At 41.3% G+C, this 17,289-nt stretch overlaps 1 protein-coding gene across 1 annotated transcript in view; it reads right to left on the reverse strand.

Moving 5' to 3' along the window:
- SLC24A3 (solute carrier family 24 member 3) overlaps positions 1-17,289 on the reverse strand; it is a 528,734-nt gene that overhangs the window by 397,470 nt on the left and 113,975 nt on the right. The window contains exon 2 of the mRNA XM_073627968.1: positions 6,800-6,952. Coding sequence (XP_073484069.1) covers positions 6,800-6,952 — 153 coding nt within the window. The remainder of the gene's footprint in view (positions 1-6,799; positions 6,953-17,289) is intronic.

A 17,289-nucleotide genomic window follows, 5' to 3' on the forward strand; every position in this document is an offset into this window, starting at 1 on the left:
TGGTAGTGTCATGGCGTGGGCATGTATGGCTGCCAATGGAACTGGTTCTCTTGTATTTATTGATGATGTAACTGCTGACAATAGCTGCAGGATGAATTCTGAAGTGTTTTGGGCAATATTATCTGCTCATATTGAGCAAAATGCTTCAGAACTCATTGGACGGCGCTTCACAGTGCAGATGGACAATGACCTGAAGCATACTGCGAAAGCAGCCAAAGAGTTTTTTAAGGGAAATAAGTGGAATGTTATGCAATGGTCAAGTCAATCACCTGACCTGAATCCGATTGAGCATGCATTTCACTTGCTGAAGACAAAACTGAAGGGAAAATGCCCCAAGAACAAGCAGGAACTGAAGACTGTTGCAGTAGAGGCCTGGCAGAGCATCACCAGGGATAAACCCAGTGTCTGGTGATGTCTATGAGTTCCAGACTTCAGGCTGTAATTGACTGCAAAGGATTTGCAACCAAGTATTAAAAAGTGAAAGTTTGATGGATGATTGTTAATCTGTCCCATTACTTTTGGTCCCTTAAAAAGTGGGAGGCACATATACAAACTGTTGTAATTCCTACACCGTTCACCTGATTTGGATGTAAATACCCTCAAATTAAAGCTGAAAGTCTGCAGTTAAAGCACATGTGGTTTGTTAGAATTGTGTTGATGTCCCAATATTTATGGACCTGACTGTATTTGTGAAGCTGTGTGCTGTCAATAATAATGGCACTTTGGTCTTTTCTGGACTGTCACTTTGGGCAATCTCTAACATGGCAGTCATTTTTAACATGTCAGGCTCTCTCTCTAACACAGCAGTTGCTCTTTCTTAATTTTTCTAACGTGGCTGAATGGCTGTTGCTTCAACAGGACAATCTTCTCCTCATGCACTCTTTTTTTTAAGAGGACAATCTCCAACAAGTAGTCCTTATCTAACAAGGCAGTCTCTCTCTAACCTGACAGTCTCTCTTTCTCTTTTTTCCAACATAGGAGTCTAAGTGGTGTCTCTTCAAATGGACAGGAAAAAGCCTCTCTAACTAAGCACTGTTTCTCTAACAGTACAGTTTCATTCTCTCCCTCTTTATCTAATAGGGCGGTTTCAAGTTACAAGGTATTTCCAGTCTCACTTTAGCATTAATATTGAAGAGAGGACTCTCTAACAGCATCCCCTGACTGATTTTCACTTATACTCCCCCGTATGATTAAGGCTCATGACTTTTATGCTAACTAATATTGTCCACCACCCCAGGCTGATAAGATCTTATGACACCCCTGGAAGACCATTGTGATATTTATGTTGCAGACTACTGAAAACCCACGACTTACCATATGCTTGGGAAGTCCTACATCTCCAATCAAATTACTTCAGGACCTGTGTGGATGGGCACATGTAGCTTGCTTTATTTCGCTAAAAAACGTGTGAACAGGCCCTTAGACTGCTAAATACCCATAAAGCCCTTGTGTAAAGAGCACCTTTGACTCTAGCAATTCCTCCACTATCAAAAGTGCTCCTTGGGATATTTTCTGCCATAGTGACAGTGATATCATATTCTGGCATAGCAACATGTGATATGTTCACATTGGGTGAATGTACAAGTATTAACTGCTCACTGAGCTTAGTAAATAAAATGGGCTGTGTTCACTTATATCAGTCAATTGTGTGCAAGCAAAATCCTAATGTCCCCCCACCCACTTTTCAAAAACCAAGTAAACATTCATCACTTTTTTAGTAAATCATTGAACTAGTCCACAAGATCTATTTTATTTATTATACAAAAACACATTTTTTAAGGAAAACTAACAGACACATAAATACAGTGGAGGGCATTTATTAAAACAGTTGCGTCTCAATTAATGTGCAATTAGTGTGCAGACATTTTAGCATGAATGTTTTGGTCTGTTTTTTGTCCAATGAAACAGATTTAGTTTTGCATGATTGTGCAGCCAAATAGCAATTGCCTGCCTGTATGCTCCCTATTCTGTTTAATACATTCGCAAAATACATCAAGCAATAATCATAATAATTTTCTTTTTTTTTTTTCTTTTTTTTTTCACCAACCACCTAATTTTTCACCTTACCAAGTCCCCCCTTCAATGAATGAGCACACTTTTGCTAGGGCTTAGAACATAATTATTTGGTGAACTGAACACTTTGCCAAAATCCTGTACTTGCCCTAGAGATAGTAACTGTTTTGTCTGCTATATGAATAAAATTCTGTGAAGTTTATATCAAAAAGAGTATGGCATGTTATCATTATTTTAGATCAGACAATTTTGGCTGTATACACAGGCAGGCTAAGAGATTTATGATCAATAGGAAAACAAAATTTCAAGACAAAATATCAATGGCAACCAGTCAGATTCCATCTCAGATTTTCCCAGTAAAGTACAGATCCATTTTTCAATAATTTGCCTGAGCATGGCAAATAAGAATAGCAAACCCTGTAAAATAAATGTACCACTCTTCATATTATTAATGCCAAAGTTCATGCATGTACTGTATATTACGGCCAGTATATCAAATCCAGTGAAATTTTATTGGCATTTGGTTTGTGGTTTTGCAGCCAGAGCTCATGTAAGCAAACCCTAGTACAATCCATTCCATACAGTCTTACATCCTATATTTGTCTTCAAACTAGAATGTATTTTTACATCTTTATGCAAACCAACTTTATTCAGCTGTTTCCTATTATGCTATACTGCTGATGTCCCTACAGCTTTTCTTTTATATTTCTGCATGTGTACAGAAGATGAAACAAGCAAACTAAAGCAGAACTCCTGCCAAAAAGTTAAATGCACAGCTGAAATGCATAGCGTATGCAGTGTGTGCCAAAATCATATAATTAGGTTCATATATTCTTGTGTTTCATGCACAGCTTCCACTCTACACAGTCAGGAGTAGAGTTGGTAGCACTATTCACTATGGCAGCTTCCCGTGCCCCTCCAACCGGCCTGTTCATTCGACTACAAATTAAAATTACGCTAATAATGAAGTCATCCGGATTACACAAAGACCTGCCTCCAACTTGTTATAATGACAACAATGCAATGTAATAGGATCAGATTTGCCCTTAGTACTTATTTTTTAGGGGTGAATTTCTGCATAGAGAACATAAGTTATGGTCCAGGGTGGCAGGTTTGCCTGTGGCAGTGTGGCAGTGTGACAGTACTTAGCCATTCATATATAATGTTTGTGTGTCAGCAACACATTCTCATTTATTATAAAAAGTTCTGGACTGCTTCCCTACCTGCCATCAGGGCCCTCATTGATACTGAACCATCACTTGATGGACAATGTATTCCATACAGTTGTACTTGGTACACCTAGAGACAAAATGCTAGAGGAGTGGGGCAACAGTTTTCTCTACTCTTCTAGTTTCTTGGTTCAATGACAGAGTGGGTAATATGCCTCTTTAAACCTCTCTGCCTGACCTTGGTAGTGAGATATTAAACATAGCCTGTCAACTAGGCCTGGAGTGTAGCACAGTTAGGGGCAGTAAGTATAAATTCAGACATATTTCTAGAAGCTTAGGGGCTTCTGAAGACTGGTCTTCAGGTACCATATTTATCTGTGTATAACATGCACAGGCGTATAACATGCACCACAATTTTAGGAGGGAAGTTTAAGGAAAAAACTTACATTTTAAATAAAGAACTTTGAAGGAAAATTAGGGTCACAGCACCCTGCTCAGTGCCCATCTGCAGCCTCTAAATTGCTCATCAATGCACCCTGCTCAATGCCCATCTGCAGCCACTGAATTACCCAACAATGCAGCCTGTTCAGTGCCCATCTGAAGCCTATAAATTGACCAACAATGCAGCCTGTTCAGTGTCCATCTGCAGCCTATAAATTGACCAACAATGCAGCCTGTTCAGTGTCCATCTGCAGCATTTAAATTGACCAACAATGCAGCCTGTTCAGTGCCCATCTGCAGCCTCACCAGTGTTGGATTATCCCTGCTGTCTCAGAGGGAAGAGGAGGAGCGAACGCCGCTGAATTACACAGAGCTGCAATCTCCTGTGTACCCAGCGCTCCGTCACTCACAACTCCTGGCCCTGCTCATATGGTAGACAGAACAGTGGCCCTATGCGGGGCCAGGAGGCATGGTTGTGAGTGACGGAGCGCCGGGTACACAGGAGATCGCGGCCGTATCTAATTCAGTGGGGCTCGCTCCTCTTCCCTCAGAGACAGCAGGGATCTGTGTATAACACGCACCCATGATTTTTCCCTGATTTTAAGGGGAAAAAAGTGCATGATATACGCCGATAAATATGGTAACTATACTGACAGTACAGTTACAAAATACACAAAATCAGTTGCATTCAAATTAAGATTACAAAGTTTTAAAGTAAATTTGCAACATTACCATGCAAATCAAAGATACTTCTGGCTGTTAGCTAGTAACCTCTTACTAAACCTGTTCTCCTCCAAAAAAGCATTACTGCAGCCCCCCAAAATACCCAAACTGCTGAGTATATGGAAAATGTGCATGTTTGCTTCCCTATGGAATAATGCAGAGTTTGGTACAAACATAAAATGCTGAAAGGCCTGATCAGCATCATATAGGAGGTGAAAGGTCTGCTATATATCTATAGATATATCTATAGATATATCTATCTATAGATATATCTATAGATATATCTATAGATATATATATACAGTGTGGACGGAAAGTATACAGGCCCGCTTAAATCTTTCACTCTTTGTTATATTGCAGCCATTTGCTAAAATCATTTAGGTCCATTTTTTCCTCATTAATGTACACACAGCACCTCATATTGACAGAAAAACACATAATTGTTGCCATTTTTGCAGATTTATTAAAAAGAAAAACTGAAATATCACATGGTCCTAAGTATTCAGACCCTTTGTTGTGACACTCATATATTTAACTCAGGTGCTGTCCATTTCTTCTGATCATCCTTGATATGGTTCTACATCTTCATTTGAGTCCAGCTGTGCTTGATTATACTGATTGGACTTGATTAGGAAAGCCACACACCTGTCTATATAAGACCTTATAGCTCACAGTGCATGTCAGAGCAAATGAGAATCATGAGGTCAAAGGAACTGCCTGAAGAGCTCAGAGACAGAATTGTGGCAAGGCACAGATCTGGCCAAGGTTACAAAAAAAATCTGCTGCACTTAACGTTCCTAAGAGCACAGTGGCCTCCATAATTCTTAAATGGAAGACGTTTGGGACGACCGGAACCCTTCCTAGAGCTGGCCGTCCGGCCAAACTGAGCTGTCGAGGGAGAAGAGCCTTGGTGAGAGAGGTAAAGAAGAACCCAAAGATCACTGTGGCTGAGCTCCAGAGATGCAGTTGGGAGATGGGAGAAAGTTGTAGAAAGTCAACCATCACTGCAGCCCTCCACCAGTCGGGGCGTTATGGCAGAGTGGCCCGACGGAAGCCTCTCCTCAGTACAAGACACATGGATGTCCGCATGGAGTTTACTAAAAAACACCTGAAGGACTCCAAGATGGTGATAAATAAGATTCTCTGGTCTTATGAGACCAAGATAGAACTTTTTGGCCTTAATTCTAAACGGTATGTGTGGAGAAAACCAGGCACTGCTCATCACCTGTCCAATACAGTCCCAACAGTGAAGCATGGTGGTGGCAGCATCATGCTGTGGGGGTGTTTTTCAGCTGCAGGGACAGAACGACTGGTTGCAATCGAGGGAAAGATGAATGCGGCCAAGTACAGGGATATCCTGGACGAAAACCTTCTCCAGAGTGCTCAGGACCTCAGACTGGGCCGAAGGTTTACCATCCAACAAGACAATGACCCTAAGCACACAGCTAAAATAACGAAGGAGTGGCTTCACAACAACTCCGTGACTGTTCTTGAATGGCCCAGCCAGAGCCCTGACTTAAACCCAATTGAGCATCTCTGGAGAGACCTAAAAATGGCTGTCCACCAACGTTTACCATCCAACCTGACAGAACTGGAGAGGATCTGCAAGGAGGAATGGCAGAGGATCCCCAAATCCAGGTGTGAAAAACTTGTTGCATCTTTCCCAAAAAGACTCATGGCTGCATTAGATCAAAAGGGTGCTTCTACTAAATACTGAGCAAACTCAGGACCATGTGATATTTTAGTTTTTCTTTTTTAATAAATCTGCAAAAATGTCAATAATTCTGTGTTTTTCTGTCAATATGGGGTGCTGTGTGTGTACATTAATGAGGAAAAACATGAACTTAAATGATTTTAGCAAATGGCTGCAATATAACAAAGAGTGAAAAATTTAAGGGGGTCTGAATACTTTCCGTCCCCACTGTATATATATATATATATATATATATATATATATATATATATATACATATACATATACACACACACACACCAGTATGTATTTAATTTAAGTGCAACCAGCCAGAATTCACTCTGCACTTCAGCAGTAGCACTCTTCATTAAACAAGGCTGTTAAAGATTTTTTAATGAATATATGACGAGCTGTTATGTAATTAGATAAAATGGTATTTGATATTTCCTTGGTTATAGAACCACATAGGTTAAAAACAAGACATTAGTTAATGAACATAGTTTCTGTGAGCCTTGTTTTGATTAAAAACTTTTAAAATGTGCAGGTTAAAACATTGTAAATCACATTGTGCATGCCATGGTAAACGAAACCATTTCTGTTTGTTTTACCCGCAAATAAGACACGTCAAGAACCTACAAAGCACCAACAGAAAAAAAAAAAGTTTGTTATCTTTGGCCCTATTACCAAGTTATGTTGAAAGCCTCATACTCCAAACCATTCAATAAAATCAAATAAAGAAATGTGGATGTATACCGCCTACCTGGTTCTGTGCAGTTCTTGCGATGTCTGTGGTCTCCATGAACTTCAGTGAAATTCTCCTCATCCATCCAAAGTAACCCCCTTCCATTACCATTGGCGTTGGCTTCCAATGGGTGTCTCTGATCACTGTCTTTAGCAGTATAGCCTTCATAGCCTGCAATTAAATTAAACAGAGTTAATTAATAAATGATCCTTAGCAATATTGGATAGTATATCATAGGAATTCCATAATACATACTTACATAAGTACATAAATACAAAGGTGCCCAAAATGTAATGTTAAAATCAATATTTTAAAATAAATTAAACTAAACCAATTTGATATTGTCATTCACAATTGATAAAGTATGGCTTTTTCCTAGAAAACGTAAGAGTTATTTATAAAAAAAAAAACCGAAACCCCAGAACAAAAATGCAATATGTTGCAGCGTACAGTCCTTACTTTTCTTCTTTTTTTTTTTTAAGGTAAGAGCATTCTCAGCAAGTACAGAAAATGCCTGCTGATCTTGCCAGAAATTCCTGTCTTCCCATGTAATTTCTTGTGAGATGCACTGAAGAATATCTTGCTTCCTAGCTATCTTCTGTAATCTTCCAATAGCCCTGCCCTCCCTGTAATGGAGATAAAGGGATCCAGATATGTATGCAGGGGACAGGGGCGGACTGAGCCACGGTAGCGCTGACTCCGGTTCCGCCCCCACCTTCTCCTGACTCTACTTTTGGTCACTGGTTGCTAGAGCCGCCCAGCGTCTAGCAACCAGAGACATCACGGCCGCAACTCCCTTCCTGCCCAGCATTCAAAGCGGAGGAGGATTCCACTTCCTCCTCCTTCGCGCTAGTGCTCGTGGGGCCTAAAGAGTCATGGTCCTGGGACTCCTGGACTAGAGCATCCTGCTGTTGGTCCGGTGGCGACGTGGGGTGCAGAGCAGCGGCATCAAACAGGGAGGGGGAGGCGTGGGCAGCCAGGAGGGAGAAAGAGAAGACGAGACCTCACCGCCACCCTGAGCAGCATCCCTGGCGCCTCCCAGAGCCTGCACTCCTTCTCCAACCTCCTCTCCCTGCTAGCTGTGACTGGAACAGGAAGAAAACAGGCGGACCGAGGATGGGCGGGAGGTAGGTGGTTCGCACAAGCCTACCCACACAGACAGGGGCTGGGACAGTAGGGACTGCAGGCAGGGCTAGGGGTTTCTCAGCCACCCCCTTCTCTCTTTCACCCCTTTTCATTCACCCCCCTCTCTCTTAACCTGATGTAAGGGGGAGGCTCTCTGGGGACCCTAATTTATGGGGAAAGGCTCTCTGGGGACCCTGATGTAAGGGGAGGCTCTCTGGGGACCTTGATGTAAGGGGGAGGCTCTCTGGGGACCCTGATGTTTAGGTTGGCTTTCTGGGGACTCTGATGTAAGGGGAGGCTCTCTGGGGACCCTGATGTAAGGGGGAGTCTCTCTGGGGACCCTGATGTAAGGAAGGGCTCTCTGGGGACCCTGATGTAAGGGGAGGCTCTCTGGGGACCCTGATGTAAGGGGGAGGGTCTCCAGGAAACCTGATGTATAGGGGGGCTCTCTGGGGACCCTGATGTAAGGAAGGGGCTCTCTGGGGACCCTGATGTAGGAGGGAGGCTCTCTGGGGACCCTGATGTATAGGGGGACTCTCTGGGGACCCTGATGTAAGGGGGAGGCTCTCCGGGGACCCTGATGTAAGGGGAGGCTCTCTGGGGACCCCGATGTAAGGGGGGCTCTCTGGGGACCCTGATGTAAGAGGGATGCTCTCTGGGGACCCTGATGTATAGGGGGAGGCTCTCTGGGGACCCTAATGTAAGGGGGAGACTCTCTGGGACCCTGATGTAAGGGGATGCTCTCTGGGGACCCTGATATAAGGGGGAGGCTCTCTGGGGACCCTGATGTATAGGGGGTCTCTCTGGGGACCCTGATGTAAGGGGGAGGAACTCTGGGGACCCTGATGTAAGGGGGAGGCTCTCTGGGGACCTAGATGTAAGGGTGCTCTCTGGGGACCCTGATATATAGAGGGAGGCTTTCTGGTGACCCTAATGTATAGGGGGCTCTCTGGGGACCCTGATGTGTGGGGGGAGGTTCTCTGGGGACCCTGATGTAAAGGGAGGCTCTCTGGGGACCCTAATGTAATGGGGAGGCTCTCTGGGGACCCTAATGTAATGGGGAGGCTCTCTGGGGACCCTGATGTAAGGGGAGGCTCTCTGGAGACCCTGATGTAAGGGGGAGGCTCCTGTGTATGCCTGCCCAAGCGTATGACTCTTTACTTTGCTGCTATGGGCTCTAGACCCAGATCTTTTGTAGACCTAGCAACGCCCCTGCTCAGAGCTTCTATCCCACCATTTTGTACTCTCCGCTGGCCCTCTGTTCCAAAAGAGGATGAGGGTAAGGTTCACCAGCATCCACCCTGCTAAGGTGGCTCTCTTTACTGAACATGGACATCACTTTGTGTGCTTTCATTTTCCAACCAATGTAAATTGGACAGATTAGTTGGATCTATTTCATTTGAAAGCAAATTTCACATCCAGGACAAACTGATGGCTATTGAGTGACTATTAATGAAAGAACTGTTACTGACATCTCTGCAACTTCTATATGCCAGAATGTCAGAACAAAACAAAGTATGATCACAGTATATATTAAAGTGAAGGTCATTTTTTTTATTACTTATGTTAAATGCTTGCTATTTCAAATTTCATTCACTAAACTTAAATTGAACATGCCTCTAGTGGAACAGGCAGAAAGGTTGCTATCACCCCTAGTAAACAGTTGTTGAGATAAAAAATATAAGTTTTCAATTTTACTATTACATTGTATTATTATAAGTATGACTATTTTTATTTAATTATTAGCAATATAGTATGCTTATTTTTTTATATTTATTTTTATTATGCCGTTACAGGTTTTTGATTTTAGAATCATGGGTCACATTAAGGTGTATAATAATAATGTATGACTTTTATAATGTTTTATTATTTTCTATTTTTATGGTACATTTCAGCCCTGATAAAAGTTTTGGGGTACAGCCCATGAAACACATTGGCTCTGTAAACAATTTGTCTTTGAAATTAAGTTGAATATGTGGTGCTCCAATTCTACACACACTCAGGTTTCCAAGAAGAAAACTTACTCCCTCTCTTTATGTGTCCTGGTGACCCATGTCATTTTGAAAAAAACCCGAATGAATCTGAGTTATGATCCGAACAGGTAAAGAGGGGAAATCCTCCAATTGGGGCACTTGTTCCAGTGACTGTTTAAGAGTAGGTTCACACTTATGTGGGTCACGTGTGTGCGTTTGCGTGGGCACAGCAGCCCATTCAACTGAAAAGTTCCTAACCCTTTTTTAAAAACGCGGCTGCACGAAATTGCAGCTTGTTTTGCCTGTGGGTAGGGAATGTGTGCATTTACACACATGTTCTTGACCCACACATATATGAATATAGGCTAAAAAGGAGATTTACTTCACTTTGTATAATTTTTTTTTCCTGTTGTGGAAATGAGAAACATATTTTGTTAAAAAAATTAGTTGTGTCAACGTTTACATGCATTGAAAAGATAAATCTACACACAAATGACTAAGTTCTGAAGAACTGATAGAAGTGTAGATCACCCTTTAACTGCTTTCCTCTTGGAATCTTAGATTAACGTTCTTCAGCTCCTTGCTAAGGGATTATTAAGCTCTATTCTTTTGCAGAACTTGGGGCCTTCAGCAGTGTGGGCTCCTAGCTAGTGGACAACGTTGTTACTGACCGTACTGGTCTCACACTAATGATCAGGAAACGGGTTGATTGGTTCCCAACAAGTCATCAACACGACAGCCAATCATGGTGAACTCATGGGTTTATTTATGAAATAAAAGAGAGATACACATGGAAAGTTGAAGGAGGCAGGCTGTAGCTGTCACAGTGCAATATGTTAGTGAATACAAATCTTAAACATTGCAAAAAAGAATTATAAATTGTACAAAAAAACCCCCCCCAAAAAAATCATTTTGTCTAATCGTCAACCTATAATAAAAAATAAATAAAACGTGTGCTGTTGATCCACTAAGTACCAAATAAAAGCCTTAAATGCCCTAATGAAAAAAATATTCAGGTTAGAAAATGTGTTACTGAGTTAGGTTCCGGTTCAGTGAATTCACAGGGTTTTGGCGGATCTAGTGTTTTTGAAATCTACGGTCCCAGGGAATTAATGTGGAAATGCTCCAGAACAAATTCTGTGTAACCATAATGCATTTGCTGGCCATTGAACATAAGCTTTGTCAAGCCCCAACTACAGAAGGTTGGATTCCCAGCAGCAATTTCTCAGTGTGTGATGGAGTAGCTTAAGTTGCTGCCAGTCTGGGTAGGGAGAGTAAAGCCTCGTACACACGATCGGATTTTACGCAGACAAAACCTCGGACTTTTGTCCGAAGGCGTGCACCTGGATTTTGTCTTGCATACAAATGGCAAGGAATTGTCAGCTAACAAACATGAACATAGTGACGTACTACGTGGTTTTTCAGCTCTTTAGCGCCACCCTTTGGGCTCCTTCTGCTAATTTTGTGTTAGAATTTTGGTGAGTGTTGATTTGTGCTTTTCATTTTGCGCTTTTCATTTAGTGCTTTTCATTTCGTATTTTTCAGTTTGTTTCCGAACGGCTGTTCATCAACTAGACATGTTGCGGAATCGGAGGAGATAACGTGTTATTTATTATTGTCCTTGGAGTTATTGCTTTGACCCAAGTCCAGTCCAGGAAAAGGAAGAGGAGGATTTCTTGGACCAAAAATTGGTTTCTTTATTAATGGTGACCAATTATGTCATATGCCTTTGCTGCAGGAGCTCCAGGAGAATAATCCGGATGATTTTTGGAATTATCTCTGGATGACGGAACCCTGTTTTCACCAACTTTTGGCTTTGGTGACCCCCTATATTAGGAAGCGGGACACACGCATGAGGCTTTTATTTTATTTTTTGGTTGAATAATGATTTGATTTGGTATATTTTCTATATTTTTGGATGCATAGAATGCACTTTTTGGTTAAGTGCTATTGGCAGATATCATGTCTAATTTTATTTGTTTTCTTTTTTTAATGCACAATAAAAACATTGTGGAGAATAATACTTGGCTATGTGTTTTACTTCAAATGACAGTTTGGGAGTAGGCAGTTACATTTAAAAAAATTCAATGTAAAATTGACAAGGGACACCAACATAGTTGTATCTTTGATCTTAAAAACTACAGGATAATGGTGTTGTGGTAACTTGCCCCCCCCCCCCCCAAAAAAAAGCATAATAATATTATTCTTGATATCACTAGAAAATAAAAGCCTTTTAAAATACATTTGGCAGAACTCCACCAGTATCACCAGCAAAGCAGCTTCATTATTATCCCAATAAAGAAGAGGAGAATGTGCGCTGCATTTTGACCGCTTCTGGCTTGTCCTTGCTTCCGAGCATGCGTGTTTGTACTTTTGACTTTTGTCTGACAGAGTTGTGTACACACGCTCAGAAAATCCGACAACAGACATTCGTCCACGGAAAATTTTAAAGCCAGCCATCCAACATTTGTCCGCGAAAAATCCGACAACAATTGTCCGATGGAGCATACAAACGGTCAGATTTTCCGCCAACAGCCTGTCATCACACATTACCCGTCGGAAAATCCGATTGTGTGTACGCGGCTTTAGTTGCTATATGGTGTGGGGAGTTTTGCTCAGTGGTAGTGCTTCTTAGTGAGTTCAGGCCACTCTAGAAATGCTGTGTAAGGGCTTGCTGGCCAACTTTTATTAACACAGAGAAAGTTCACACAGAAAATCAGTTGCCCACACAACGGTTTCCGCCATCAACACTAACATAAATGAGGTTCAGACTCCTAGCTGCTAGGTTCCCCCTTGCAGTCTTTTTGTGTTTTTTTTTGTTTTTTGTCCACTTTTTTATTCTCTGCTGGGTTAAATAATTGGAATGATGTTTAGTTTTTCAGGGTTTATTTTTTTTTTAATTTTTTTTTTTAGCATTAAGAGTTAAGAAACTTTTTTAACCACTTAAAGACCGTGTGCCGCAGATGCTGTATACTGTGTCAGGGGACGCGTGGGATGACGTACCCGTACGTCGTTTCGTGCAATAGATACTGTGGCAGCGCGCTCGCGGCACGGATCGGGAGCCGATGCGCGGGTCCGGCGGCCGCATTGTCCGCCGGCCACCCACGATCTCTCCACAGAAAGGCAGAACGGGGATCTGCCTATGTAAACAAGGCAGATCCCTGTTCTGACAGGGGAGTACAGAGAGAGCTTCTGTTCCTAGTAATCAGGAACATCGATCTCTCTGTGTACTCCCTGTCAGTCTATCCCCCACACAGTTAGAAAGCACCTCCCTAGGACACACTTTACCCTTTGATCGCCCCGGATGTTAACCCCTTTCTTGCCAGTTTCATTTATACAGTGATCGGTGCAATTTTTTTAGCACTGATCACTGTATTGGAGACACTGGTCCCCAAAAAGTGTCACTTAGGGTCAGATTTGTCCGCCGCAATGCTGCAGTTCTGCTAAAAATTGCTGATCCCTGCCATTACCAGGAAAAACAAAAAAATTAAAAGGCCCTAAATTTATCCCCTATTTTGTAGACACTATAACTTTTGCATAAACCAATCAATATGTGCTTATTGGGATTTTTTTTACCAAAAATATGTAGCAGAATACATATTGACCTAAATTGATGAAGAAATTAGTTTTTTTTTTAAATTATTTTTGGATATGTGATATAGCAAAAAGTTAAAAATATTGTCGGTCTTTTTTTGTTTGTAGCACAAAAAAATAAAAGCCACAGAGGTGATCAAATACCACCAAAAGAAAGCTCTATTTGTGGGAAAAAAAATGACATCAATTTTTTTTTTGGGTACAGCATCCAACGCCTACGCAATTGTCAATTAAAGTAGCACAGTGCCGTATTACAAAAAATGGCCTGGTCATTAAGGGGGTAAAACCTTCTGGTTCTTAGGTGGTTAATGTTGGGGTCCGCAGCATATACTTTTTGCTGACACAGTGAAAGCTGCCCTTTGTTTGCAACACATCACTGCATACTTGTGTAGTAAAGTAGTATGCACCAAAACACCATATAATTATTCCCTCTATTGCATAGCTGCCATTGGAGATGGGCGTGTTTGAAACCCCATTTCCCGATCTGTGCAGCTGCGGACCGGGAAATGTCTCACTGCCTGTGATTAGCCCTGTGCAGTGTCTGCTTCCTGGCGGGATCGGGCACGTGGGGTTTTGAACACGCCCGAGCCCGATCTCTAGCTGCCATTAAAGTTGAGCTAAACCCACTCCCTCCCTTGATGGGAAGGCTAATCCTGCTTTGTGTCTCACACTTAGTGGCCTAATCCAGTACCCACTTCCCAGGCATTTTAAGATTTTTAAATAATATTTCTACAGCTGCCACATTTCTAATATTTGCTGCAGGGTAAATTTTGTGTTCCTCTTCAAAATATTCTGCTGCTCCAGCAATGCATAGGTGCCACACAATGTTTCTGCAGCTGGACCTCATTTATGTTTGCTGCAGGGTAAATCCTGCTTAGCCTAGGTTCACACTGAACTCGCACGATTTTAAACCTCCATGTCAGTCCGACTTCGGGAGCTATTTGACAGACATATGTGCGGGTTCTTGCACAGATATCTGTTCAAATTGCCCCCGAAGTCACCAAAAGTAGTGCAATAGCCGGCGATTTGACATGTCAAATCACATGTCAAAATGGCCTGATGTGAACGTGGGTAGCCTTTTCCAAGGCACAAAGTTTGCAGCCTTTTCCAGGGCACAGGCACTATAAAGGGGCAACACAATCTTTCTGCATCAGGACTTTTTCTTAATTCTCTTAATTAATAAAAATTTTTAACGACTGCTGCAGGGTAAATACTGCTTTGTGTCTCAAAGTTTGTGGCCTATTCCAGTGCTCCATTAATATTTGTGGCTATTGTCTTTCAGACACTACGCTCATTTTTATTGCAATATAAATCTTGCCTTGTCTATCTGTATTTGCAATATTCAAGTACCTGCATACAGTCCTCACTCTATCCAATTTCTTTCAAACACATACCTAATATAATTGTATTGATTTGTAAATAACTGGGGATACATCAGATGGAAGGAGTTCCAGGAATGTGGAATAATAGTTTTCAAGAGTTTTCTCATTTGTTTTTATACACTTCTAATACAATGCAGTGTGGTATTGCAAAAAAAAAGAAGCCCACAAACATTACTATATTATATTAAACTTTTTTTGCCACTGGCCAACTTGTGTTTTTTTATGCAGCGTACACACGGGTGGACTTCTTGACCGGACTGGTCCGACGGTCTATCCGACGGACTTTCGGCGGACTTCCGATGGACTTTCCCAATGAACGGACTTGCCTACATACGATCACACCAAAGTCCGACGGATTCATACGTGATGACGTACGACCGGACTAAAATAAGGAAGTTGATAGCCAGTAGCCAATAGCTGCCCTAGCGTCGGTTTTTGTCCGTCGGACTAGTATACAGACGAGCGGACTTTTCGACCGGACTCGAGTCCGTCGGAAAGATTTGAAACATGTTCCAAATCTAAAGTCCGTCAGATTTTCGACTGAAAAAGTCTGCTGCAGGTCCGATGAAGCCCACACAAGGTCGAATTGTCTGCTGGACTTTATATAGCTTTTAGATCTGTTTGGCTGTTACTTCCACTGGTTAATTCAGGTCAATTCACATTTGATAACAAATCAGGTGTTGAAGCAAAAACCACCTCCAAGCCTTTTTTCAGGTCGAAATGACAGACAGATTAGGTGCAGCTGCATTATTTAAACCAAGCTAATTGTAAAAGTTAAAAAATCAATTACACATTCAAAAATGTGATATCAGAATATGATGTTATTAACGCTCATGAAAATCATACAGTTCCATAAAAGCACATAAAGCTTTTTTCAAGCATATAATTTGTGTTTTTTCCATATTACCTCGAAATGCCACTAAAAGGACCCTCTCCCTGCAGTAGGGTATTTAAAAAAAAATGTTTTGCTTTGTTAAATGTTCCCCATGGTGGTGCTCAGATCCCTATTCGCTTTTCTGACAACAATTTACCTATTAGGCTTGAGAATGACCAGAATTCAATATACAGATTTGCCCCCAATTGACTTGAATAACATTTGCTGCTAAGTTTGGGTTTGAAAATTTCTGTTTCAATAGGTTTTTATTGAGCACATACATATGTAGATGTAAAGCACAAGGTGTATACAGGTTCTCAAGGTAAATAGGAAACTCGCCCAAGTGTACAACAACATGGAGATCGACGGTCAATAAAGTAGGAGAAGCTTACAGCAAAATTGACAAGTTTACTGATATCCTTAAAGTGGAAAAAGGAGAGGGAGAGCCCACACTAAGGGAATACATTGTACAAGGAGGAAAATGCCCACAAAAACAGGAAAATCCTGATAAACATTGATAACCTCATGAGGGGGTCTCTCTTTAAAGTGCAATCATCATCAGTGCAGAAAATGTTAACAGAGAAAAAGAAAAAACTGAGAAATAGAAAGATAAAGAGATTAAAAAAAGAAGGGAAAGAGGTTGCATGCTGGGTTGGAGTTGGGCCAAGGCCAATTCCCTTTCACAGGCTGAATCGCCATGAAAAAGATTAAAACTGGTCAAAGTGACCATAGTGGATAATTTTGATTCCCCCTAGATAGTTTGAAATCCAGGGCACGTAGGACAGTGGTAAATTTTTCCTTTATTTAAGTACCGTGACATTTTTGTTTAACCTGTGCTATAGTCTGGATCTCCATTTTCCCAACTCTAGTTAATTTTTATTTTGCTTCATTGGAACCCGGGCAGATTGTCTCTCTATTACAGAGTTATAGGCAAGTTAACCAACACATACTGACACTGTTAAATTTGGTCTTGGTATCTAGGCTTCAAGGCCAGCCCACATTATTCTCTCATGGCAGATGTACTTTAAATTGAGAGAATTTATCAGCGTGGATGCTATGGCACACCACGCCCCCTCATTCCAGTTAAGCACTGTGCATTACAAAGTTAAAAAGCACTTGGGCTGTGGGGTGTTTGATATTCGGCTGGGTGTAAAACTGCTACATTTTTCATTTGTCTGAATTTGTGTTTCTGGAATTGAGCCAGGGTTATCTTCTGTTTAGTTAAGGCTTTAATAAGTAGGATTTTGTTTTTTGTGTTTTTTTTCATGTTTGCTTATGCTCACTGCAAACCAAAAGTCCCTTCCCATTTGGTTTATTGAAATGTCTTTCAATGAAGTAAAGAGGGGAGACTTTAATTTGGTGTAAACTAGCTACATTGTCTCATGTATGGACTTATTTTGTTATATCTAATTATCACATGCTACTTGAATAATGAAATCTTTTCTTTTTGTTAAATTGTATTGTTTCCTTTATTAAAACAGTATCTTTTTCTGGATTACTTGTCTATCTAGGAATGAAACAGCTCCAAGGGAACCTTCATGAAACCTGTTTACCTTGTAG

This window comes from Aquarana catesbeiana, linkage group LG04 (genome assembly GCF_042186555.1).
Source record: "Aquarana catesbeiana isolate 2022-GZ linkage group LG04, ASM4218655v1, whole genome shotgun sequence".
Taxonomy (NCBI): domain Eukaryota; kingdom Metazoa; phylum Chordata; class Amphibia; order Anura; family Ranidae; genus Aquarana; species Aquarana catesbeiana.